At 35.0% G+C, this 27,285-nt stretch overlaps 1 protein-coding gene across 4 annotated transcripts in view; it reads right to left on the reverse strand.

Moving 5' to 3' along the window:
* Actn (alpha actinin) overlaps nucleotides 1-27,285 on the reverse strand; it is a 339,371-nt gene that overhangs the window by 180,916 nt on the left and 131,170 nt on the right. For all 4 annotated transcript variants that reach the window (XM_090407380.1, XM_090407381.1, XM_090407379.1 and 1 more), the window contains exons 4-6: nucleotides 24,040-24,126; nucleotides 13,392-13,479; nucleotides 4,329-4,407 (exon numbers count right to left, since the gene is read on the reverse strand). In XM_090407380.1, the coding sequence (XP_090263506.1) occupies nucleotides 4,329-4,407; nucleotides 13,392-13,479; nucleotides 24,040-24,126 (254 nt within the window). The remainder of the gene's footprint in view (nucleotides 1-4,328; nucleotides 4,408-13,391; nucleotides 13,480-24,039; nucleotides 24,127-27,285) is intronic.

Consider the following 27,285-nt stretch of genomic DNA (forward strand, 5'->3'; position numbering starts at 1 on the left):
GGAGTGATAAATGAGTGGAATCGATTGCATGGACAGTGAATATGATAGGTTTTGTGTGCATAAAAGTTGATGTGGGTCTCCCACGATGAGTTTTCAAATGCCATAGAGATACCATATAATAATAATAATATGAAGCCTTTATGAAACTATGTGCACTTCTCACTGACTAATCCTAGTCAAAGGGTGTAGGGAATATGGTAAATTTTCTATTAGTTCATCAATTAATTCCAATGAGACTTCTATAGTTATCCATTTTATATGCCTACTTTATGAATTAGAATTAACCTTACAAATTTCTAATCAGTAGAGATGATTCCTTGACTCGAAGATAATCATAGTTTTAATTATCCCTGATATACATTTATTTATGCCTTTTTAGATGTTGTTTTGTTGGAAACGAGGTTCAAATCCCATCTGTGATAAGAATTGTTATACGTATTTTTTCTTTCTTTCTTAAGAGGTTTTTTAACTAAGAGTACATATAAGGAATGTAGAGAACCAAATGGAACTTCTGACCTAATGTCCAATTCAGATGGTGTACTCCATTAGAAGTTATCCACTGGTTAATGAACAAACAAGGGTGGGCTGTAAATTTGGGATGTACTGAACAAACTGTACTCTCTACTACCTTAAACCATGAAATACATATGATTACAACATGAGATTTCATGCTGACTGGGGTCTTGCGCCCAGTTAAATAAGCCCCCCCCCCCCACACACACACACGCTGTTTTCATCAGAGAACAAAGGTGAAAAGTTAGCTACTGGAAGAAACTCAACATCTAGAAGAAGAATAAAACCAATAACATAAGAAATACTAAGAAAATGAAATCGAACTTGCAGAAGAACTGAAAAAGTCCCATGTGAAATAACTGCCATTACTGAGACAAAGAAGACAAAAGCAGGTGAGATTCTCCTCCATAAGTCTGTATAGACAACGCCCTTTGGCTGGAAAAATCTGGGTTCGAATCCTGTCAAGGATGCGAAGAACCTTTATCAGGGCTTTTCAACTGAAGGTGAGTTAGCAGGTCTCATTCGGAGGTAGAGGGGGTCTTTTTTCCCTGAAAACTCTGGTGTTTTGTCCCTCAGAACAGGCAAATTGCTGATTAGAATACACACAATTAACATACATAATACATTATCTGTAAGAAACAACAGCTGCCCCCCCATCCCTGCTGAGGGGGCTATAAAACCAAGCATGAAACACTACAAATAGCCCAGTGGCACCCACAGCAATGTACTGGTTAAGGGGTTTACCCCATCCAGGCACCAGCCAAGGTATAAAAAAAATTATAGGATGATATATTTGGACAATAACAATTTAAGAAAGGAAGTAGTAGTAGTAGCATTCAACACCAAACATGAAGACAAATTTCTTAATTGGAAGGAAATTTCAAGTAGAGTTATGTAGGCAAACTTCACAATGGAGAAAGTTATTTATGCCTATGGTCCCACAGATGGTTCTAAAGAAGTGGAGGAATTTTTCATCATTACATTACAAAGGATATCCTTGTTGGAGATCTAAACAGCAGAGTAGGAAATGAATCCCACCAGACATAAGAAATGTTCTGGAAAATTTGAAGAAAAGGGCAAAGCTAATATAATGGTAATACCTGCTGGATTTCTGCTCTCAGCATATGAATAGTCATTACTAACACCATGTTTCAACATAAAGATGTCCACAAGTTCAGGTGAAGAGAAGACAAGAAAGCCTCATAATTCACATGAAGAGAAGATACAAGAAATAAGCTTCATTGACTGTCATCGTTAATAGTGATATCTTCATACATAATACTGGTTCAAGATGCAAGAGTGTACAGAGGATTTGAAACTGAAATTGACTATTACTTAGTTTTAAGTAGGATAAAAAAGAATATCACATTGAAAAGAAGAACAGCAGGTTAAAAAAAAGCTTTAAAAAGAATTAGAGTAGAGCAGCTTTTACAGGTAAACTGTAAAAAACATTGAAAAAATATATATATTTGACATTTGAAACAGATATTGAGAAATAAGAATATGACAAGATGCCTAGAGAAAAGCTTTTCAAAACACTACAATTCTATGGGGTAAATGTTCTATTTACCCCATAGAATGGAACAGAGCAATACATAGTATTGCTCTGTTCCATTCTATATTTCCTTCAATTCTAACTGCTGATTTAAGTTGTAAATCAGCAGTTAGAATTGAAGAAAATACAGAAATATGATGATGTAAAATCAGGGATAAGACAAGGATGCACATTATGAAAGAAAGTGGCATTAAACCTGATATCAAACTTAGATCTTTGATTTATGCAGATATGTTGTACTCCTAAACACATCCAATGCAAGTCTCCAGGATTCTCTAACCAAATTGAATAACAACTATAACAAATTTGACATGAAAAACTGCAATAAAAAAAGACCAATACTATAAAATTAGGTGGGAGTATTGAGAATTTTGAGTGCATTCTCAATGGCAAATTTATTATTATTATTATTACATGACACCTTCAAGGAGACAAAGGACTCATCAAGGGAGGACACTACTCTACAGCTTTCCATCTCCACCACTATAACTACCATCTACACAATACCCCCCCCATCTACTTCCCACCACCACTAGTATTTTTTGTCTGTAAATTGTGTGTTTCAAGGCTGATGTGTCTGTATGCAGGATGAAAAACCTGAGTTTCTGGGAGAAAAACTCCTGCTACCTCCATATGAGATTCACTAACTCACCTTCAAATGAAAAAAAACCATATAAAGAATCCCCTCCAGAACAAGTAAAATATTTCAGCTATTTAGGCAGAGTTTTTAGTGAAGATGGCAAATTAAATTTGGAAATAGAGAACGGAATAAGCAAAGCCAGTATGGTTTGGGAACCAGCTGAATACACTTATATGGAACAAGAGAAATCAGCCCAAACACTAAATTAGCAAGTATACAAGACAGTGTTGAAAACAATTTTATGTTATGAGATGGTGTGGGCAATGTAGAACCCACAACAGAAGTCTGTCTGAACACTTGTAGGCATCACTTGATCAAAGATTAGTCACAGATATCAGGAGCCTAAATAGATGGCATCAAGGGCAGAATGATTAAAAATGATGATATAGGAAGGAACTTGACATTGTTTCGTATGCAAGAATGTGCGAACAAAGTTAAAGTAGTATGGTCACTTAAACAAAATGGAGAGTAAAGGTTAGCAAAACAGGCATATGTGCCAAGATGGCAGGAAAAAGACTCAGAGGAAAACCAAGTTCTAGGTGGAATTAGTAGGAAGTGCCTTAGAAGACTGAAAGGTCGTCTAAGGCACTTTTGATTAATTCTGGCATATCTAACTAATTTAATTAGTTAAATATGACAATATTGAAGTGCTGTAAGTAACAGACTAATTTGGAGAAAAATTGTGGGTGGTAGATTAATAATAATGTAAACTTAATCATGTAGTCATAGTAGCCTATACACTCCTTGAGGATACATATCAGGAAATAGATACTTTTTTTTTTTTTTTTTTTTTTTTTTTTTTTTTTTTTAACTAAAAGGCAAGTGAGGCAGTCTCATATGGTGGCAGTGATATGATGTTTTGCTTCCCATGAATCTGAATTCTTCATCCTGCAAGACTGATCAGAAACTGCATGCATTTGACATGCTTGGAAACCAGGTCAACAGGATGAGGTGTCCTACCTATCAGAACATTCATTACATTTCTAAAAATGTCAAGTCACTTGGCCATGACAGGCTGTTAAGTGGGACATAAGGGAAAGATTAAAATACATTTACTACCAAAGGAGATAATGCCAACTCTACCTCAAACCTTGTAGGCTGCCAGACATTTAAAATTACAAGCAAGTTCCTCAAACCTGTATGAAATTTATATATACTTTTGCTTTCTCAACTTCCATTCTCTCATCTTCAACTGTACCTTAATCTATATAAACACTCAAAGTAATCATTAAATTCCTCTTCCACCTCAGCAGGGTTTTTCAAAATCTTACCACATTGATTATGGTAACTTTCATTCACTATGATTAGTCTTTTATAGACATAATACTTTTATATATCTTGTCTACAGAAAATTTAAATCATTAGGAATTGATAGGTTATTAAAAAGCAGGGTACAGATGCAATCAACTCTCCCCAGAGCAAACATATACAGACCAAAGAATACTTTGTTACCGTGTAAAGTATATTTTTTCCTTCAAAAGCAATATTTTCTATTTGTGCTGTGGGATTTTGAATGAGACATTTTGGTAGCAGTTTAATAGACTGAAAGAGGTTATATTAATGCCGTTTATTATAGTGATAACTAACTGTAGCATTATTATAGAAAAGTCCAAACCTTACCTTGGTCAGTTTAGAATAATCTAATAGATCTGGCCTATGCCTATGGATCAGAGCACAGAAAGCTAACCCATCCTTCCAGCTACAAAGAAGAAAATAAACTTCTTATTACACATTTCATCAACATTAATTGGGAAATAAAAGACCAATAAAGTAATGTATGTATAATGTATGTATCCATTTTATATTAGGGAAAAATTACAACTATTAAAATTAAAATAAAGTGTAACATTTCATGACAACTAACGTAAAGAACTGTCAATATCTCTCCATTTGGAATACTCTCCATTGAGGAATGAATTCTGAAGAGGAATGTAAAATGGATTGTTGTCCATAATTGATCACATGATTGGTAAAACTAACCTAGCAGTCGAAATAAATTTCAAGTGGTTACATCTCTCAGTCTTTTTATCCTGGAGGAATACTTGAAATAATTTTCATGTCTCAGGAAAGGCTAAGGAGTGAAAATTATTTGAAGACACACACAGCTCCAGAAATATGACTTAAATCTACTAGCCTGAGAAAAATCTTACTCACCTAAGCTATCTCGGTCTAATCTTTAAAGGTACCTGTGGCATGACTAAAAACAACAAATTACATAATAACCACAGTAATTAACTTTAATGAAATGAAAATACAGATATTTTGCACTGAAAAAACAGTACACAGTGCATAGAATTTGATTGGTAAACCGATTGTTGTATGTACCTTGCATTTCCATTTCTTATTTGCTTGTTTTTACGCACTGATGTCATTTGTATGAAATATCTGTACTTTCATTTCATTAAAGTTAATTACTGTGGTTATCATGTAATTTGTTGTTTTATATAAATGTTGTTATAGAGGATGTAAAAAATAATAATAAATGTTATGTTGACAAAACAAAGTAATACATTCTTTAATTCTCACTATACATTATGCATAATTATACAGAAATATGCTTTCCTTTAATGTGAGTTTAAAATGTCACAATTGACATGACTTTGCAAGATAATTATATTTTTTAAATAATATTGAAAAGAATCTGTGTTATGAAAAATTTCCAAGCATTTTATTACACTAAGCTAATTTATGTTTTAAGAAATAAGATAAGAAAAGAATCAAAAGAAAAGAAACAAATTTAAGAGATAAGATAGACTGAATGAGTGAATAAAAAATAAATAAGGGAAGATATAATAGATGCTGCAAAGGAAATTTCCATATGGCCAAGTGAAACTATTGAACTTTCAGCTGAATGCTGTGTTCAATCTGTTTTGTAAAATATTTCATGTTATAACTCAGAATTGTATTTAACTGTGAGTTAGAGAGTGAAAGATATATATTTTATTGAGTTCATACTGTGCAATTCTTAAAATGGTCATTTAATTATTTTTGTATGTATTAAGAAGTTAGAAATTAATTTACTACTTTTAATTCTATATAGAATACGAATGTCAAATCTCTTTAGAGAGATAAATTGAATTATTTAATATAGAGAATTGTATCTTGTTGCATCTACTTATATGTTTACAGTAATAGTTTAATTTTTTTTTTTGATATTTGAGCTTATTTCTTTGAATGTATATGACCTGTTGATTCTTGAAATCAATGCACCATCATGGATATCAATCTGAAATATTCAAATCAACAAAATAAAAAATATATATATATAATTATATTGTTATCTATACTCCATAACTAACTAAGATATAGGTGGAGAATAACATACTTGGAGCAATCAAGTTTTCAAACTATAACAAATTGGCAGAGAACATAGAGAGCTGATCAGAGCTTCCAACTTAACATTAAATTCCCACCTTGTACTAAATCCCCATCAGCAAGTATCTACCTGATTACTGAATGAACAACAAAGTAGAAAAGCTATCAAAGCTTGAAATTTGGAAAGGCAACCGAAGTAGATGATATCTGACCATAAATACTCAAATATGAAGGTATAAAAGTTTTATAGTTGCTGCACTACATAATTTTGAAGGCTTGGTCAGAGGATTCAATTCTGGATGATTGGAGTCGATTTCTCATTGTACCCATCTACAAATAGGGAAGTAAAATTGAATCTGAAAATTAGAGAATTTTCCTACTAAATGTTCTGGTCATACTTGATTAGGAATGTCTCAAATAGCATATTTATGACTTTTAAAAAACCTGTGAAAGAGAAACTTGGGAAAAAACAAGCTGGGTTCAGTCTAGAGTGAATGTTAAGATCAGATTTTTAAAACAAACAGTTGAAAAATAACAGATATATAGCAAAGCCAAGAGAAGGGATGTTTAAAACACCATGGTTACATGATATAAATGAGACATTATACAGAGCAATACAATCTATATTTAAATTTTAAGTCAGTAGTTTGAATCTCAGGAGGTACAAGAAGATAGTTTGATGTTAAATCATTTGCAAGACAAGTGTTCACACTATATCCACTGTTATTTATCATCCACACTGATCACATAACAAAGGAAATTGGTATGAGGTCTGATATCAAATATTAATTAAACAGCTGAGATATTAATGTCAGTTGTTTATTTAATATAGATGACATTATATTTGGGGGTGCTTAAGGTTCAAAGCTGTATAACAGAGAGGAGACCTCCACATAGCCTTTAAAGGAATGCGGAGAACCGACCGGGGCTTCTGACCTAATGTCCAATCCTCACCTTCTCGTGGTGCACCCAGTTGGGTATCTACCTGGATACTGAATGGATGAGGATGGGCTGGCAATTTGAGATTTAGCCGACCAAATTGTATTCTTATTGGCTTAAACCAATATACAAAAAAATGATCGTACAACATTCATGCCAGCTGGGGTGTTGCCCGGTTAAACAAGACCCTGGTTGTTTTCACCAGGGAACCAGGCTGACCAGCGAAAAGTCAGCTACTGGAACAAATCTGAAAGCAAACCCCAACTCAATATCATCAGAGTTAAAGATCGGTACTATCAACATAAGAAGCCTGAATGGCAAAGCGAAATTTAAAGCGAATAAAAGTTGAGCAGCTCTCAGATGTGAACTGCAGGCTAAGATACACAAAGATTATTGAAGAAAAAATGAAAGAGTTTGAGAACAGGAACCAAACCTTGGAGATTAAGTCGCAAGCCTTGAAATAACCCTGATTGATTCAGCCAGAGAGGCATGTGATGAGGTTGTCTGCAAGGATAGAAAATCAGAACTCCATGGTGGACGCAGGAAGTTAAAGAGGCAGTGAAGGAAAAGAAGAAAGCATATCAAAAGTTCCTGGCAAATAAGTCCGCTTGTGCTCTTAGAGAATACAGAGACAAATGTAAGAAAGCTAAACACTGTGTAAAACTAGCTAAACAAAAGTCATGGGAGGACTTTGGCAAGAACATAGAAAATAAATATCAAGAAGGCGGTAAGATATTCTGGAGGTTGTTGAAGAAGCTTAGGAATGGAGGAAAGAGTGCTGTAAAAGGAATTAGAGATGATAAAGGTGACATGAAAACAGGAGAAAAAGCTATCCTTGAAGTATGGAGTAATTACTTCGAAAAATTGCTAAATGAAACAAGCAGTAACAGCACAGTGGTAAAAAATACTCAACAGGCAGTCAGGAATACATATCCATACTTGAAGAAAAAGCCATCAAAGGCTTGAAATGTGGAAAGGCAGCAGGAGTAGATGATATTCGACCAGAAATGCTGAAATATGGTGGTATAAAAGTCTTACAGTGGCTGCACTGCATAGTTCAGAATGCCTGGACAGAGGGACGAATTCCTGATGATTGGAGTAGAGCTCTCATAGTACCCATATATAAAAAGGGAAATAAAACTGAATGTGAGAATTACAGAGGTATTTCCTTACTGAGTGTTCCTGGTAAGATCTATGCAAGTATACTTGAGAAATGGTTGAGAAGAATTGTGGAAGAAAAGCTTGGTGAAGAACAAGCTGGATTCAGGCCAAATAGAGGCTGTCAGGATCAGATCTTCACTTAATGACAAACAGTCGAGAAATCATGGGAATACAAAGATCTGTATTTAAGTTTTGTCGATCTGGAAATGGCATATGACAAGGTGCCAAGTGAGAAGCTATTCAATACGCTACAGTTAATACTTAGTCTTTATTTGAGTTGTAAATTAGCAGTTAGAATTGAAGGAAGTACAGGAAGATGGTTTAATGCTAAATCTGGTGTGAGACAAGGATGCACATTATCCCCTCTGTTATTCATTATCTATATGGATCACATTATGAAGGAAAGTGGTATTAAACATGATATCAGAATTGGAGATGTTAATGTCAGCGCTTTGCTTTATGTGGACAATGTTATACGTCTAAATAAATCTGCTACAATCTGCAAGATTCCCTGACTAAAGTGAATAGCTGTTGTAATAGATATGGTATGAAGGTTAGCAATAAAAAGACAAAGACAATGAAAATAAGCAGAAACATTGAAAATATCAATTGCATTATGAATGGAGAACCTATAGAACAAGTAAAACATTTCAGTTACTTAGGCACGATTTTTAATGAAGATGATCAATTAAAAATGGAAATAGACAACAGAATCAACAAAGCTGGTATGGTAGGTCAATTGAATAAATTCATACGGAATAAGAGAGAAATTAGTTGGATAAATTAGCTGTATACAAGACAGTGTTCAAACCAGTATTAACTTATGGATCTTAGAGCTGGGTCAGAAGTAAAACACTTGACCAAAGACTAGAGACTTGCAGATATGAGAGTCCTGAGAAAGATTAGAGGCATGAACAGATGGCATCAGTGGCAATATCATATTAAAAACGAGGATATTAGGAAAGAACTTGACATTGTCAGCATCCAGGAATGCGTCAGCAGAGCTAATCTCAGGTGGTATGGTAACTTAAACAGAATGGGCGAGGAAAGATTAGCAAAACAAGTGTTCTCTGCTAGGTTGGCAAGAAAACGACCCTGAGGAAGACCAAGATATAGAGGGGTTGATACAATACAATGTGCCATAAGATCTGATAATGGTGGAGTCTTGACGAGTAACAGACTGATTTGGAGGAAAATTGTAGATAGGATGTTAGAGTAATGATGTAAATATTTCATGTAGTACTATCATATCTTGTACACCTCTTGAGGGTACATGGCAGGAATTTGATGATGATGATAAAAAAAAACTCTACAAAACCTTTTTAGTTACCTGATAGTTAGTCGTAATGAAAATAAGAAGCAGAAATAGAAAGTTCTTTCACTTAGTTAGAAAATAAATTATACTTGCCAAGAAATTATATTTCTGTTTAATCCTTTACCCAAGTGTAAGATAACAAAGTCTGTACACACGAAGTATCTTCATGATTAGGTTATTTATGTATATATACAGAAGTTGCTAACTTCACATCATTGCTTCAGTATCCCATAATGCAAAGCACATTTCCTTTCAGATGGGTCTGACTCCCACTGATGAGACCTCAAAAGTGAAAACTGGTTGGGGTAGTGACCCCAACCAGTTTTGCCATAATGCATAGTAATATACACACCCAAAAAAAAAAAAAAGTATGCCTTGCATTATGGGACAGTGAGGTAATTGATGTAAAGTCAACAGCATCTATATACGTTTGCCTAGTCATGAAGATACTTCACATGCAAATCTTGCATGTGAAGGTAAAGGATTAAACAAAAATATAATTTCTTGGTAAGTATAAATAAAGAATAGTAATTAGCTTTTTTTTCATGTGGAATATTTGAATTGCTAAAGTCAAATATGACATTTTGTAGTGGACAGCACTAAAAAGGAGATAAATGTTAATATTTTAAAGAGAGAAAAAAATACAGAAACTGTTTTTATCACTCCTTATGTAAACATTACCACACTAAATATTAAAAGGATCAAGCACTTAGAAATTCAAGTTCAGAAATGCAAAACAACCAACAACTCAGGACTAAAAGATTTATATATACTGTTAATTTTTGATGAAAGTTTTTTCACTTGGCTATGCTACCAATTATATATTTGGTTTCCTTTATCCAAGTGTAAGCAAACAAAGTTTGTGCCAGAAGTATTTTCAGGACTGGGGCAACTCATGGCAAAGGTGGTATAAGTTCTCATCATTGGGTGGAGGGTAAAACTTGATATCTCAATTTGTGAGAAGTCTGCCAAATTTCCCACAACATCCCTGGTTTCTTAATACTAAACCTTTTAAAACGATACTTTACAGTTTTCATTGGTGAATGAATGTAGGCAACCTCAAAATGAACTATAGAGGTACACTTAATAAATGTACTATGATTTTAGATATTAATGAAATCTAGTGTGATTTTAAATTTCGATATATAGAACAAATATTGCCAAATACCTTTTGCAACTTCTATACCCACTACATAAGAAAAACTGATTCCTTATATTGGTTTAAACCAAAGTGTTATTTACTAATTCATAAAACAAGAGTATGACTCTCATATCCTTGGCTATAGACAATAATCCTTGACGTTGAGTTGTTCTGCAACTGTACTCTCCAGTTTAAATTTGGATCTTACCATTAATATTATGTTTGTTTGCCTACCTATGCCAAAAAATGTGAAAAATCCAAAGGAAATAATGCTATGTACATGATAAGCAAAACATGAACCAAGGTATGGAGATAACTAAAACATTTATGAAGAATTGTTGGAAGTTTTCCACTTGGTTATACTATAAATTAAAGATACCAAGAAATTATATACAGGTATCCCTCGATTAACATGGTTAATTAATCCCTCGATGTTACCGCGTATATCAAAATTGCATTAATGAAATCTAATAATCAATGGTAAAAATTACAATTCGTCCATGATCGATCACTGTATTAATAATTCGTTTTATATGGTACTCTTTTAGGAAAGATGAAAAATGAATGCAAAGCAAATGTTTAATAAATACTTGTACCTACATTATTTATGGCAATTTTTTTATCAAAAGAAGTTATCAAGAGTCATTTGAATAGTTTTAGTTTTTTTCTTATCAGCATAAATTCTACGATAACAAACAAAATGACTCTCTAGACCTCGGCAAACAAGCAATGAAACATAAAGAAAAACACACTAGAAATATAATACATAATGGGAAAAATTAAGTGGATATTGAATCCAACATTATTTCATAGCCAAATATAGAAACTACAAGAATTTCGTGCCGAATATACAGAAACTAAAAGTTTCGGCGGATGCAAGCATAAGCAACCTTATGGGCAACTCGTAGTAAAGGTGGAGTAAGCTCAAGATCACTTCCCTTAGTATTTTCCATAATGTAAAGCACATCTCCTAGAGGAGATGTATGATAAATAAGCTTTTGGCTTTCAGCAATACATGATGGTTTATTTATTTTCAGATACAATCTAGAAATTATTGAACAAAAAAAAAAACCAATACTATACTGACATTGGAGGTTGTGGTATCTCTCAGATACAATTTACTATCAAATATCACAAACCTTTATGTAACATGTGTTAAACCAAACTGACAGCAAAAAACAGTGCGGAATATCACTCGTAACATATGAATGCACAGCTACTCATGATCTCCAAGCTATACACTGAATTGTGTAAGAATATTTATATTAAACATTTTGCATGTATCTGTCAGATCAGCTGCGAGCTCCGCAAGGTTAAAAGCGCGTTAATCAAAACTCTTGCCGCGTACATCAAGGGATTGCCGCAATTAATTTCGCCGCGTTAAGCAAGGGATACCTGTACTTGGTTTAATCCTTTATCCAAGCGTGAGAAAACAAAGTTTGCGCCTCCTGAAAATACTTCATACTTCAGGCACAAAATTTTGTGTGCTTACACTTGGATAAAGGATTAAACCAAGTATATAATTTCTTGGTATCTTTAATTTGTATTTATGAAGAATGTCAACAAAGATAGACACTGCTTGGTGTACATCTTTGTTGACATTCAGCTGTTTGTTAACTTTGTTGACAAACAGCCATGATACATGCCTTAATATTTAGGAACTCCTTTTGCTGTGATGACTGTAGCAATCTTACAGTGCATACTTCCACAAGTGTATGATAGCAATGAAGGGGAATTTTGGACCATTCTTCCCATAAACATGTAATCAGATTGTGAAATGTTGTGGAGCAGGCATCCCTTGCCCTCACTCAATGTTCAGTTCATCCCACAGATGTTCAATAGGGTTGACATCCGGGCTTTGTGGAGGTCAGTCAAGTGTGGTCACATTTATGTCCACAAACCATGCAGCTACAGCAGCAGCCTTATGACACAGCACATTGTCTTGATGAAAGAGACAATGGTCAGTTCTGTAGAAACTCCACAAAGTAGGAAGCACTGATTTGTCCAGAATGTTCAGATACCTCTCAGAGTTCAATGTTTGTGGGACCATACTATCACACTGCCACCTTGGAATTTCATAGTTGGGGTTATGCACTCTGGTAAGATATGTTCACCAGACATCTGCCATACATGTCCATCTGCTTGGAGAGGGTGTAGAGTGATTCATTGCTCTATAATAACACAGCTTTTTAAGCTTCAATGGACCACATTGGTTCAGGTAATGTGGGGATTGCATATTGTGGTCCCACCATGAAGAAACCCATGTTGTGAGCTTCAGTTCTGAATGTTTTTATGCAGATTTGTGTTCCAGTCAAGTGTGGGAACTCCACATTCATTGTTCCAGCTAACAAATGGCAGTTTTTACATATTATTCTTCATAGCAACGTACAGTCACATTTGGTGAGTATAGTCGTCACCAACTGCAGGTAGCACTTGCAATTGACTTCCCACACTTCCATGATTGTTGACCTGGGATGGTCCAATTTGTCAAATAGGTATACAAATGGCATCCTATCACAACACCTCTTTCAAACTCAGTCAGTTCCCTTCTCATAGCCATTTCACCCAGACACTTGCACTGACTTGGGAGCATCATATTCCTCCAATTTATGCTGGTTACAAACACATGGATCATTACATGCCATGATGCACCTTGTCTATAGGGGGGGGGGTCCCCATTGACTTCTATGAAATATAGAAGATGTGTATATGCACACCTTCTATATTTCACATCATATGCAATGAATAAAATACAATTAATATCTTAGTCAACACAATATGCAATAATGGACAAATTAATTAAAGATACTACCTTAGATGGAAATTTTGCACATTGACATTTTTATAAGGAGCCGTTTTCCTTTGACACCACAGTAAGAGACCCTCTTTAGCTGTCATTTCTGTCATAAAAAAAGAAATGTTTAATCAGTTACAAATAATATTTGCATTAATTAAACCATAATAAGGTGTTAACTATTACTGTGAATAATGCATTCATAAGAGTCAACATCTAAACTCTCTCCAAATTTCTAAAGTTACGAACCGTAACTATGACGCTTAAGTTATTCTAAGTTTGTTCATAGAGGGTCTTCTTGCATATGTCACCACAACTTTGGACAAATGCTATGGATAGGCTTGGAGAAACTCAGGAGTAGCTCTTGCTGGCCTGGTTGGTGGATAGTTATTCCACTCAAATGGCCATGGGTTGAATTCCATTGTGGTATGGATGTTTGTGAATGTCTAGTGATAAATGATTTTAATGTTAATTTTTTTTAATGTTTAATAATTTTTTTTTTAATTAATACAGGTAAATCTCTATATACATAAATTCAGAAAGGATGATTTAAAAAATTTTGAGTTATAAAAATTTAAACGTGGCAAAGTTACTAGCTTGACACCTAATAGTGATTTTCCATAAAGCAGACAGCCCTTGTAGTGCCCCTCTTTCAGTCTTGCTTTGTTTACTATTGAACACTGACGTACTATCTGTGTGACACTTGGATACTTTTTAGTGTTTACATATGATGACTGAAAAAGGAAAGGCTTAGAGACAGTGGAAACAGTGAATCCATGTGTAAATGCACCAAAATTGATTTAGAGATGAAAATTTTAAAGAAATATAAAGGTGGACAAAGCTCAACAGATATACGTGTGTAAAGGCTTAAGTGCAGGGAGGATATCATGTTTGACATTTAATTGAATATATATACATCACTAGGAAAGGATTAAAAACTAATTTTAATGCTTCCAATATTTCGTCTTCAGGGATTACAAATAACACTTGTAACACACGCAAAGACAACAGAATACTAAATGAAACATGTGGATGACTAATCTAGGTGGTGCACCCTCTTTGGGCATTTGTAAGTGGCCTAGGATGTAAAGTGGGACCTCTGACAATTACTGTTTCCCAAATTTTGGAAAGTTTTGTGCATCCGTATGTATTTAAATTCAGTTGATTTCTGAGTGCTGCTGCAGATTCTAAAAACAGTCCTTCCATTTTAAATTTACTATGGTGGAGCATGGTGGTTTTCTTCCAGGAGATCCTTTGGGTTATATCTAATACATGGTCTATAAGGCCAGATTGACCGTACTTGTGATTGCAGATGGTGACTGAGAGAGGAGGGAGCTGATCTTTGGTAAAACAGATAAGAATAGCAAGTTTCCAGTGTGTCTTAAAAGCAGTGTACAGGTTGTACTTTTATAAAGACCTGGCTATTTTTTCTGATATGTCATGAATATAGAGGATAGTGATGCCATTTCTGAAATCCTTCTGAGGCAATAGTCAAGGAATGAGGAGGAACTGATTATCTTTTTAATTCTGTAGTCATTGGAAAGGAAGATATTGTGTATGTGGTTGAGTTCAGTTGAAAGAGAGGTTCCACTGGAACAAAGATTAAAGGCTGTATTGGTTAGAGTTTTAATAATGTCATTGTTGAGAGGGGTGGGGGGAAAGTTTGTGAATGTTTCTGCCTGTGTGAGTGGGTTTTCTATATACAATGAAGGAAAGGTTACCATTAGGAAGGTGTATTACTAAGGTGTCAAGGAAGGGTAAACTATTGTAATTTTCCTTATCCATCATAAACTGGTTCTTGGATGTAGACTATTGAGGTAACTGAGGAAGGAGTCTAATGTGTCTGGGCTATGAGGTTAAACAGAAAACACGCCATCTACGTATCTGAACCAGAAAGAAGGTTTGAAAGGAGCTGAGTCTATGGCTCATTTTTCAAAATTTTCCATGTAAAAATTGGCAAGAGAGGGTGGGGGGGGGGGGGGAAACCCAAGAAAAATAACCAGAATTGATGGCAAAAGAAAGAAAATCGTTTTTCCTTCTGATAACTTCCGAGACCACAGATAATGAGGGTTTTGAGTCTCTGATCAATTGCTTTATTTCTAACTCAACTCTCAGATCCATAACTTAACTTACAGATTTAACTTTCCATCTTCTCTAAAAACTGTGCCAAAACTATTTGAATACAGTTGATGTGTTCAAATAGTTTTGGTCTTTTTATTGCTGATTTTCATGCCAAATTTGTTACAGCTGTTATTCAATTTATTTAGAGAATCCTGGAAACTTGCTCTAGATGTGTTTAGGAGTACAACATCATCTGCAAAAAGCAAAGAGCTAAGTTTGACATATCCAATTCTAATATCAGGCCTAATACCATTCCTTCATAACATGATCCATCGATAATGATGAATAAGAGTGGAGATAATGTGCATCTTTGTCTTACCCATGATTTTACATCAAGCCATCTTCTTGTATTTCCTTCAATTCTAACTCTGAATTATGACTTAAATATAGACTAGATATTGCTCTGTATAATGTTCCATTTACTCCATATAATTGTAGTGTTTTGAAAAGCAAGCTTTTCTCTTGGCACCTTGTCATATGCCTCATCCATATCTACAAAACTTAAGTACAGATCTATGTCATATTCCCATGATTTCTCAATTATTTGTCATAAAACAAAAATCTAACCTTGACAAATCTCTATTTGGTATGAACCCAGCTTGTTCTTCTCCAAATTTTTCTTCCACAATCTTTCTGAATCTCTTTTCAAGATGTTAAAGAGGGAAACAATGAGAACTCTACTACCTTTTGACCATGCCCTAAGAATTATGCAGTGTAGCCAAAGCAAAACTTTTATACCTCCACATTTGAGCATTTTGAATCAAATCTCATCTACTCTGGCTGCATTTCCTCATTTTATGATGGCTTTTCTACCTCAAATATAGGAGGTTATTAATCATGCTACCGTCCAAGACATCTATAGATGTCAAGGTTATCATGAATGCAAAGTGCATATTATAATTGTAATGCCATTGATATTACATTGAAATATATGATGGATACAAAGCGTATGAGGATGCGCATTTGATCCATAATGGCCAGTAAGGTGGTTAAACTTCATAAATCTGGTCTGGCTCAACATGGAATTGACAGTGACCATGGGATAATACCAAAAACTTTTGTATAAATCTGAAAGTTTATTTAAAGAGTCCTGATTTGCTAGAATTCATTGTGCTGTCTTCACAATTTTGGCAATGTGTCTCTAAATTTTAGATCCTAATCCACCATCAACTCCAAGATCTCTCATTTCCTCAACCTCCAACAATATATTCCCACAAAGAGTAAATTCTACATCCCATCTTTTTTTTCGAAATTTTAAAACCTTACATTTTGCAACATTGAACTGGCATCCATCCCCCAATCCATGACCATTCACTCAGTCTATTCAAGTCTTCTTGTAAGGCTACAACATCTGCTATACTCCTCATAGTTCTTTCTAGCTTTGCATCATCTGCAAACAACTGAATGTCCCTCCCATTCAAATCCACCCCAATATCATAAACATAATGTTAAACAGCAACGGTCGTAAAACAGACCCAAGGCACACCACTAGTGACTACCTATCAGATAGTGATGCCTATCGAATGGTGAATCTTCGATCCTATGCACTAGTCTAATATCGAACCGTATCCATTCTACCTTGACTATCAACTTATCATATGGTAATCTATCAAAAGCCTTTGCAAAATCTAAGTGTACTCCTATATATATATATCCATCTCCCTCATCCAATGAAGATGCCACCCTATTGTATTAAGTACGTGGATTACTCCTTTAGCAAATTGGTGCTGTCCATCAAAGATAATACCATTGTTGGCAACCCAATTCTGGATCCTGGTTCTCACTAGCCTCTCAGTACTTGAACCACAACACCTGATTCAGACTGGTCTATAATTTGATGCTGTGTTCTGAGTGCTGTCACCACCCTTACAAAGCAGTACAATCTTCTCTTCCTTCCCTCCTTCTGCTCCTTTGGAATTTGACTCAGCATAAGATTATATTAAACAAATTGCCAAGGCAGATGTCAACTCTTTGGCACATTCCTTCAAAATATGCAATGATACATCAAGTCCCGCAGTCTTATTAACATCAAGTTTGTTCAATTCCCCATATATACCTCTTGCTCATTAACAGTTATTCTCTCCTCATCATCATTCACTGTGAGGAGGAGAAACTCATCTCCTCCTCTTCCCCTCCTCCTGATCTCAAACTCCCCATGATGTCACATTCACAAGGATGAAAGACCTTTATGAACTGCTCATTAAATATCTCAACTACATCCTCCACAGCAGTTGTCCTTATACAATTTTCTCCAATCAATGTCATCCTAACATAATTTTTTTTTAAATATTTGCTGGCTATATATCAAAAGAACTCCCTAGGGTTGGTTTATTTTATTTTTTTGGCTTTGTTAGCTAACTGCTGCTTATACCGCACTTTGTTACATGTACCAATTGAGTCACTCTCCTCGGTTCTTTGTACTCCTTGTGAAATTGATGATTGCCACTCATCTAATGTTTCCTCCATAATGCCTTCTTTTTCTGTATTGCTTGCCTAATCTCTTCCTTCATCCATTCCACACCTACCTTATTTAACCTTCTGACCTTTGGAATATATTTAGACATTGCTTCTACTAGATGGTTCTTAAATACGTGGGTGGTCTTAAAAGTTCTTGACCATAAATGGCGATACTATCGGCAAGATTTTTTTTTCCAAGTTGGTACATCTGTCATAAGCATCCATGTGAAACTGCAAGTCATTCTATCAAGTAGTTTTTTGATACGGCTGTCAGAAGTCAGAGTGTTCTGTATCCCTTGCAATGGATAAAATTGAGTATTGTACGGTTATAAAATTCTTTGTAAAAGAAAGTTTAATGCCTAAAGAAATTCATTCGAAGTTGTGCACTCTTCTTCTTCATTTTCCGCAATTAAGAAATGAGCTGCCAAGTTTAAACATGGCCGTACCAGCTATTGAAGATTATCCATGTGAAGGACGTCCAAAAAGTGTAACAACATCAGAAATCATTGATCAAGTGCACAATATGCATTGGATGCCCAGCAAATCTAAGTGCATGAAATTGTTGAGACTATAGGCATTACAAAAGAACATGTAGGATGTATTTTGCATGAAGAATTGCAAATGAAAAAGTTTTACGCAAGATGGGTGCCCAGCTGATTAAATATGCACTCGCATGAAAATCTCTGAACAGTGCTTGGAGAGTTTTAACAAGAATAAAACTGATTTTCTGCATCAATTTATTACTATGGATGAGACTCAGATTCATTATTACACACCAGAATCCAAACAGTGGACAGAAGCCGATTGTTCAGCACTAAAGAAGACAAAGTCAGTTCCATCAGCAGAAAAAGTTATCGCATCAGTGTTTTGGGATGCTAAAGGCATTTTGTTTATTAATTATCTTGAAAAGGGTAAACAATAACCAAGGAATATTATTCCAATCTTTTAACTAGACTAGACGAAAAAATTCATGAGAAAAGACCCAGTTTGCAGAAGGAATAAATCATCTTTCATCAGGACAATGCACTTGCCCATGAAGGTGTTTTGGCAATGGGAAAATTAAGGGATCTGCACTATGAATTGTTGGAACATCCCCCCCCCCCATTCCCCAGATTTGTATCTTTCTATCTCTTCCCAAAACTAGAACTCTTCCTCGCTGGTCAGAGTTTTTCTTCGAATCAAGAGTTTTTCCTTCGATTGCAGGTGTAGAGGGGTATTTTGCAGATCTTACCGAGAACCACTACAGGGTTGGGATAATGGTGATGGAGCATCGTTGGAATAAATGTATTAGTCTTAAGGGAGATTATGTTGAAAAATAAAAATAATTTTTCAATTATAAATTCGTTTTTTCATTGTTAGGCCAAGAACTTTTCAGACCACCACACAGCACCCAACCAGTATTGATCTCCTTTCTACCCAACTCCATATGCCATGCTAGAGCTGCAGGCTGTCTCCTGAGCTTCTCATAATCACCAGCCTTATAATATACATATGTTTAGCACATATCATAATGTGTTGTTTTCTCTATCAATCATATTCCAATGTCAACATCCTTATACCATTACCTCTCCGATGCAGCCTATGGTTGACCTTTTGCATATACATTAATGCTTACAAGCTCCAGATAGTTCTGGAAAATGACCTCCTCAGCCAGTCAGTCAACAGTAATAACACCAATTTAGATAATCATAAAAATAGCATATTAGAACTACATGGTGGAAATACGTATTGCACTGCACAGTAAACTAACATCTTCCCAAACAGTTCAGCTCGTTTAAAGAAAATTCAGGCATGCTTCGTTACACATCACTGAACACGTGTTCCTTTCCTTTAGCGTTACATGGTGATCAGCATTCATTTCAGTAAATTATGGAGACTACAACCATGTTAGGAATAATTACTTTAATTTCTCGACATTTCGAAGTTCATATTAAGGTTATCATCAGGAGCATATATAATATATATACAGACACACAAAAACAAGCTTTTGTATACATCTCAAATTATTGATTTATGACAATTATGTTAAATTACTGCTTAGGCTACTGTATTAAAAGTATTAATATGAATTTGTTCTCTCAAAATATGATAAATAGGATATTAGGAAATAGAAAATAGGAAATAGAGGAGGTTCATGAAAATGAGGTTGAAGACCTCTTGCATAACCTGGATAAGAATTTGTCAATAGGGACAGATGGAATATCTGCCCGTTTGTTAAAGGAATGTTCAGCTGAATTGGCTAGCCTTTCACACATTTCTTTAACTTGAGTCTCAGCTCAGGAATGATACCACAGGAATGGAAGGAATGTATAATAGTTCTGTTGCACAAGGGTCATGCAAAAACTGATGTGTCTAACTACCAACCTATTAGTATCTCTGGTGTGGTAGTGAAGATTTTAGAGAAGTTGGTAAGTTTAGAGAAGAACTCGCATACAGAAATGGGTAGACAAGTATTCTATACTCTGCGGGGAACAGCATGGGTTTACTAAAGGAAGGTCATGTTTTAGCAATTTGATCATATTTTATAACAATGTTATGGCCAAGTTGGATAAAGGGAATGGATACACTATGATAATGTTGGATTTTTCTAAGGCATTTGATAGGATACCATACGATAGGCTGTTGTGTAAACTGGAGAATATGGGATTGGAACATAATCTATTTTGACTTGAATCAGGGGATGGTTGACAGACAGATATCAAAAAGTGGTATACAGTGGGTGTGAATCTGCCAGATTTAAGGTAACCAGTGGTGTACCTCAGGGTTCAGTCCTTGGGCCATTATTGTTCAATCTATACATTAATGACATCAAGCAGGGGTCTATCATCAGATTTGCAATTGTTTGCTGATGATGCAAAGATAGGCAGGAAAATCAGAGATGCTACTGATATTCAGCAATTACAAAATGATTTGAATAGACTGAAAATCTGGGCAAATGAAAATGGCTATCAGTTTAATGTTAGTAAGTGTAAAGTTATGCACTTTAGCATGATTAGAGTTCCAGTGGCATATTATATTAGCGGGATTATGCTACAAGAAACTGAAGAAGCAAGGGATCTTGGTGTATTGGTGGATAAGAATTTAAAGTTCAAAGGCCACATAGCAAAATTTGCAAATACAATTCAGAGGATAATTGCTAAGTTGAAGCGAACCTTCAGATATAATGATAAGGAAGTAATTTTGCCTCTTTATAAGGCTTTGATAAGACCACACTTGGATTACTGTGTGCAAATTTGGTCTCCCGGGTTCCAAGGGGGATAAAGAAGCTGTGGAAAGGGTGCAAAGAAGATTTACAAAGATTATATATGGATTATGGGACTTAGATTATGAGGACAGATTGTGAGTATGTGGATTACAGGCTCTGGTTAACAGGAGAAAGAGGGGTGATATGATAGAGGTCTATAAACTTGTGAATGAGTGTTACAGAATTTCAAATGATGAAATTTTTCGTTATATGGAAGGCAGGGAGAGAACACAGGGGCATCCATGGAAGTTAAGGTTGTTCTCAGTGAAGAAAGGGTTAAGAGCTAGATTTTTCTCCCAGAGAGCAGTGAGTGAGTGGAATAATTTGCTCTTATGGGTAGTGAGTGCATCTAATATAAATGAATTTAAGGGAAGGTATGATAGCTGGGTTGGATAATTTACAGCCTCCTTTGATAAGTCCTTGACTCCCTGGAGGTCTCAGATAATAATTATAATAAAGTTTTGATGTAGGTTCCCCCCCCACCACCACCATCAACACCATTAGATGTCGGGCCAGTAGAATAACAGTTGATTAAATCACTACTCTTTTGCATACTCTTTGAAATGTAATATAGCTTGTCTTTGTGTGTGTGTGGGTGGGGGGAGACTGAACAGTTTCTGATAAATACCTAGACCAAAAATGATATTAAAGCATCTCTCCTTATATATCCTAAAAGAAAAAGAACAAATTATTACAATTTGATGAAACATGGAGATTAAAGGCTGTAAGATATGTTCTTGTGGTTATATCAGTTGCTTTAATATCATTTTTGTTCTAGGTGTTTATCAGAACTTTTCAGCCCCCCCCCCCTCCTCATGTATGTATAATACTAATCATAATAATATATTGTGATTGTTCATTTTTACTTGGTAGAAAATATTATTAATCAGTTTAAATGACTGATACTGAGAGATAAAGAGGTGACATGGTTTATTTAAAAAGATACTACTAGTTTACTAGTTTCGTTGAATGGATCAACTTCTTCAGGTATCACAATCAAAGAAATATACAAAAAATAACAGACTTAAAAATTGCATTAATAGTACTAATACAAAAGACAGTAGTACATTTTGAAAATAGTAATGCGGGCTTGAGTTCCAAATAAAAGTTGACTACATGCTGTCACGAGTGCACCACTATTGAACAGAGGCAATGTGTGCATCAGGGAGATTGAAACTTAGGCTGTTATTGATATGGGAAGAATCTAATTTAATTTCTCTAGATTCGACAATCTTTCTTTCAAGTTCATCATAGCACACATATATATTAGAAGTTTGTGTCCAGTCCACAATGTGTTGACGGCCTTCATCTGAGTTAACAGAAAAAAGAATGATCGCCAATACATGATACCCATGATCTCCTCTGGCCTGGCTCAGGCAAATGAAGCAGCACCCAGGATTCCCGAGCACTATAGGGTATTCCCACCTTATGTGACCGCTAATTCATAAGTAGCATAGAAATAGACACCTTTTACATGACGCAACATAAATTTAAAAAAAAAATGAATTTTAATTAGTAAAAGATTTTTGGAAATTTTTCTAGTGTTATTTTCCTTTTTCTTTTTTTTTTTGGGGGGGGGGGGGGGGCCTTGTTCCCCTCCCTGAGTGCACCAATGTGTGTGTGTGTGTATGTGAAGAGAGAGAGAGAGAGATGGGACAAAATTAAAAAGTGTCCCTGTTTAAGGCATTCAGGAGCACCATCCAGTGATCCAAATACCACAAAACTTTGCAGGAATATATGCGCATCATGCAGAAGCGATATCTGAGGGGAAAAAAAAGGTAATTGCTACAAAGGGCACTGTATGATGTAACAAATGGCGATGTGGTAATTTTTCTGTGTGTGTGGAAGAGAAAAGCAACAAGCGTAAATAACATGAATCAATGTTAACATGAAAGAATATATCCTTTTTATAAAACACTGTGCTGTGATAAGGGGAGGGAGGGAAAAGCACTGTTAGATTCAAGCAATCTCCAGCAGATATACCTGCACAAAGATTTCATATTTCCTTATATAAAATGGCACCATATCACAATCAGAAGAATGAACAATTATTGGTTGGATCTTTGGTCAAAAATGTGTGTGTGTGTGGGGAAAAAAAAGGTAATTGCTACAAAGGGCACTGTATGATGTAACAAATGGCGATGTGGTAATTTTTCTGTGTGTGTGGAAGAGAAAAGCAACAAGCATAAATAACATGAATCAATGTTAACATGAAAGAATATATCCTTTTTATAAAACACTGTGCTGTGATAAGGGGAGGGAGGGAAAAGCACTGTTAGATTCAAGCAATCTCCAGCAGAGATACCTGCACAAAGATTTCATATTTCCTTATATAAAATGGCACCATATCACAATCAGAAGAATGAACAATTATTGGTTGGATCTTTGGTCAAAAAGACCTATGAGAAGCACTTAGAAGAGCTTGAAACTGAATGCAAAATAACTACTCTCATATGTAAGTGGCAAGAGTTTTTTTTCTAAGAAGCCATATATCAGTAAAGGAAAACTAGCTAGGAGGAACAACAACTGACAGAGCAAATACAGTGATAGGATTAACTGCCCTATCACATAGCATATTTATATTTAAGAAAACCTATGTTATTGGGCTATAACAAGTCACTGGCCTAATAATCACCTGGAAGATGAATGTTTCCTTAAAAATGGAGGATAACATTAGAATTATTTTGATATAACAAAGCAGATTATGCATAATATCTGACATCTCAATCTGTATTACCAGTGATAATTTGAAGGCAATATATTTATTTTTACTAATATGTAGAAATGTAGGATTTTATTTTTTGTTATGTTTGAATAATTTTAAATTTATACAAACATACATACCTTCCACTGATATATCCTGAATGGCAAATCTCAGAATAATGGTCCAAATTAGTCCAAGAGTCATTTTGACATTGCCATCCACAATTTCTGCAAAAGAAAATAAAATAATAAAATAAATAATTTTTATTAGTTAAGAAGTTTCTCCTGCTAAGAAAGAAAGTAAATTATACTTAGAAGATATGTTCTTTCTCTGTGAAAAAAACAATCATTACTAATAATGATGCACCCCTTTGCTACTTTTATACTGAAATAAAACTTCAGCCACTGAGTTAGTTCTCAGTACCTCCATGGATTTAGCTTCCACTGATGAGACCTCAATAAATCAAAGGTTACTACCTAGACTGATAAAATCAGTCTAGGTAGTAACCTTTCCCATAATTGACAATATGGGCAAAAGACAATGGTTGTCCTTTGCCCACTTTGATGTACTTCAATACTACTAGAAATTGACAAGATTTGAAATACAGAGCATATATTGTAAGAGCTATCAAAATAGCTCAGAGGATTGCTTGGATGTTGAAGAACACATTAACAAGCAAAGATAGGGAGGTTATTATCCCTCTATATAAGACTAATTTGGCTGCATGTTGACGACTGTGGTGGAGAGGATTCAGAGATGAGTGACCAAGTTTGTGACTGGTTTGTGGAATGTTCCCTATGAGAATAGACTGAAAGTGTGAGAGTTGCAGAGTTTAGCTGACAGGCAGAGGAGAGGGGGGGGGGGATATGATAGAATCTTATAAGTTACTAAAGAGATTCTATAACATTGACACAAAAGAAATTTTTCAATATATGGGGAGTAGGAGGAAAACAAGGCGTTGCACTTGAATGTTGTCTAAGAGTGTGGTTAGCAAGGGTGTGCAGAACAGGTTCTTTACTTGAAGAACGGTGAATGAGTGAAATTAATTGGTGGTTGTGAGCACCCAACAGTGAATAAGTTCAAGGAGATGTATGATGGGTTTCACATGATTATCATGTGAAACCCATCATACTTTAAGGCTTTTGACTATCATAAGGCTTTTGACTCAATGGACCCATATAAATAACAATAAAAATAATGCATGACATTACACATGCACAAAAAGGGAGTGTGCTGTGCTGCTCATTAGGACTCAACAACTCAATGAAAAGATAAAACTTCCTCAATACAAGTAGCCTGGTTCTCAAGATATTTTACATGCAATTTGTTTGCTCGCACTTGGATAAAATAAGGATGAAATAAAAATAATTTCTTGTGAAGTATAATTTACTAATATATAGTCTCTCCATAGGTCAGATGGCAATGTTTTTGGGTTGGAAAAACATTTTACAAATGAAGTTGATTTTCTTTCCAGAAACTCTTAGCATTCATTAGATTTCTGTGATGCCAAGTTACCATACTTGACCATGACTGGCTGCTGAGCATAACAAGTAAGAGGAGAAAATTAAGTAAAATTTACCTTTCTTTTCTAGCAAGAAAAGATCATGTTATAACTATTTCTAATCCAGAGTAATGTAATATGGTTATATGCTTTATGTTATTTATATGTGGAAATATGATTTGTGCCATTCAGACCTCAAGCTCTAAGTCTAGATTTTGATAAAGACCTCAATAAGTCAAACCAGTCCACCCAGTCTAGACTGATTCTTCCCATAATGCATGATTAAACATACCCAAATTTCCTCTAAATATATAAATAATTCCTTTCTTTTTTTCCTTTTCTGCTCACTTTCTTTTTAGCCCACTTGGGAGGGCTAAGAGACAGATAATGTAGGAGGCACTACATGTATCATAAATTTCCATTTTTGTGAGTGGAATATAAAAAAAAAACATGTAAAGAGCAGCATGGCTTTTTTTTATTTTTTTTTTTTTAAACTAGATGTATTTCTGTTCAGAATTTGGTTAGCCATTATTAATAACTGATTTTAAGAACATACCAATTAAGTTGGTTTTATTATTCAGAGCTTTCTCATCACTGCAGATATTTATAACTTTTTTTAAGAATGTAATGACACCTACTTGAGAGGAAGGCTTCAAGATTGTATAGTATATACCAGTTAGTATACTTCTACTCTCCTTTCTTTTAAGCTTACACGGTGATTCGAATGCATTTTTGAAAATTATGGAGACAACTACCGTGTTTGAATAAAAATATTAGTTTAATATAACTACAATCTACATTCGTCCTTTATGTCAAGGTCATCTTCTGGAGCATACAACTATACACAGAAAACAAGCTACACTACAATCAAACTGGTTTGTTAAAGATACTGACCAACCGCTACACAAATGTTGGCCTGACCTCTGGTGGAAAAAAAAAAATTATACATCAACGCTAGAGTCCTATTATTATTAGTGTTATCTGTTGGTTGTAGAAATACATTGGGCGCAACAACAAGTATCTATCTATATACATACATATATCAACATCATGATTATACTTGTACATCCCAGCCAGTTGGTATGGAATGGTTTCTAATACTAGCTGAAGATTGGCTCGAGTCCTGACTTATGCTGGATCTTATATATTAGGTAGGCTGAATATGTGCCATCCAGATCCTTGGAATTTTCATGCCATCTTTGTTGTTGATATTTGGGTGGTTTATCAGGATTTCACAGGCTTCCTTAAATTTCCTTTCATACCAGGGTTTTGTATGGTGTAAAGAGCAGGTGCTTTTCCAGTTGATTTGGTGTAAGGTGTTGAGTGCATGGTCTGAGAGGCCTGCTTCACCATAATGGTTATATTTAATGTGTTCTTTCTTGCATATAGGGATTGTCCGTCCTGTTTCACCAGGTGCAGCGGATGCAATAGACTCCAGGATGTCCTAATGGGAGGAGAGGATCCTTAGAGGAATTGAATATAGTTTTAAGTTTAGTGGGTGGTTTAAAGGTGACATTCAGGTTATAATGTTGTAGGATTCTGTTAATTTTTTCTGACCATAGCCATCCCATACATTAAAACCCTTTAATGTATGGAATGGCTATGGTTTTACTGTAATCTAGATTCATTTTTGTTGTTGTTTTATGGAGTATTTTATTAATAGTATTTTTGTTATAGTCATTATTTATGAATGTGTCGCTGATGATTTTTAGTTCTTGTTTCAGGGCTTGCTGGTTAGAACAAATTGTTGTAGCTCTGTTTTTAAGGGTGTTAATGACTCCATATTTTTGTGTGGGTGGTGGTATGAATTAACATGTATGTATTGACCAGTGTGTGTGTGTGTGTGTGTGTGTGTGTGTGTGTGTCGGTTTTTGGTAGACTGTGA

Source organism: Typopeltis vanoorti, chromosome 17 (assembly GCF_054136105.1).
Source record: "Typopeltis vanoorti isolate ZY-2024b chromosome 17, IOZ_Tvanoo_1.0, whole genome shotgun sequence".
NCBI lineage: Eukaryota > Metazoa > Arthropoda > Arachnida > Uropygi > Thelyphonidae > Typopeltis > Typopeltis vanoorti.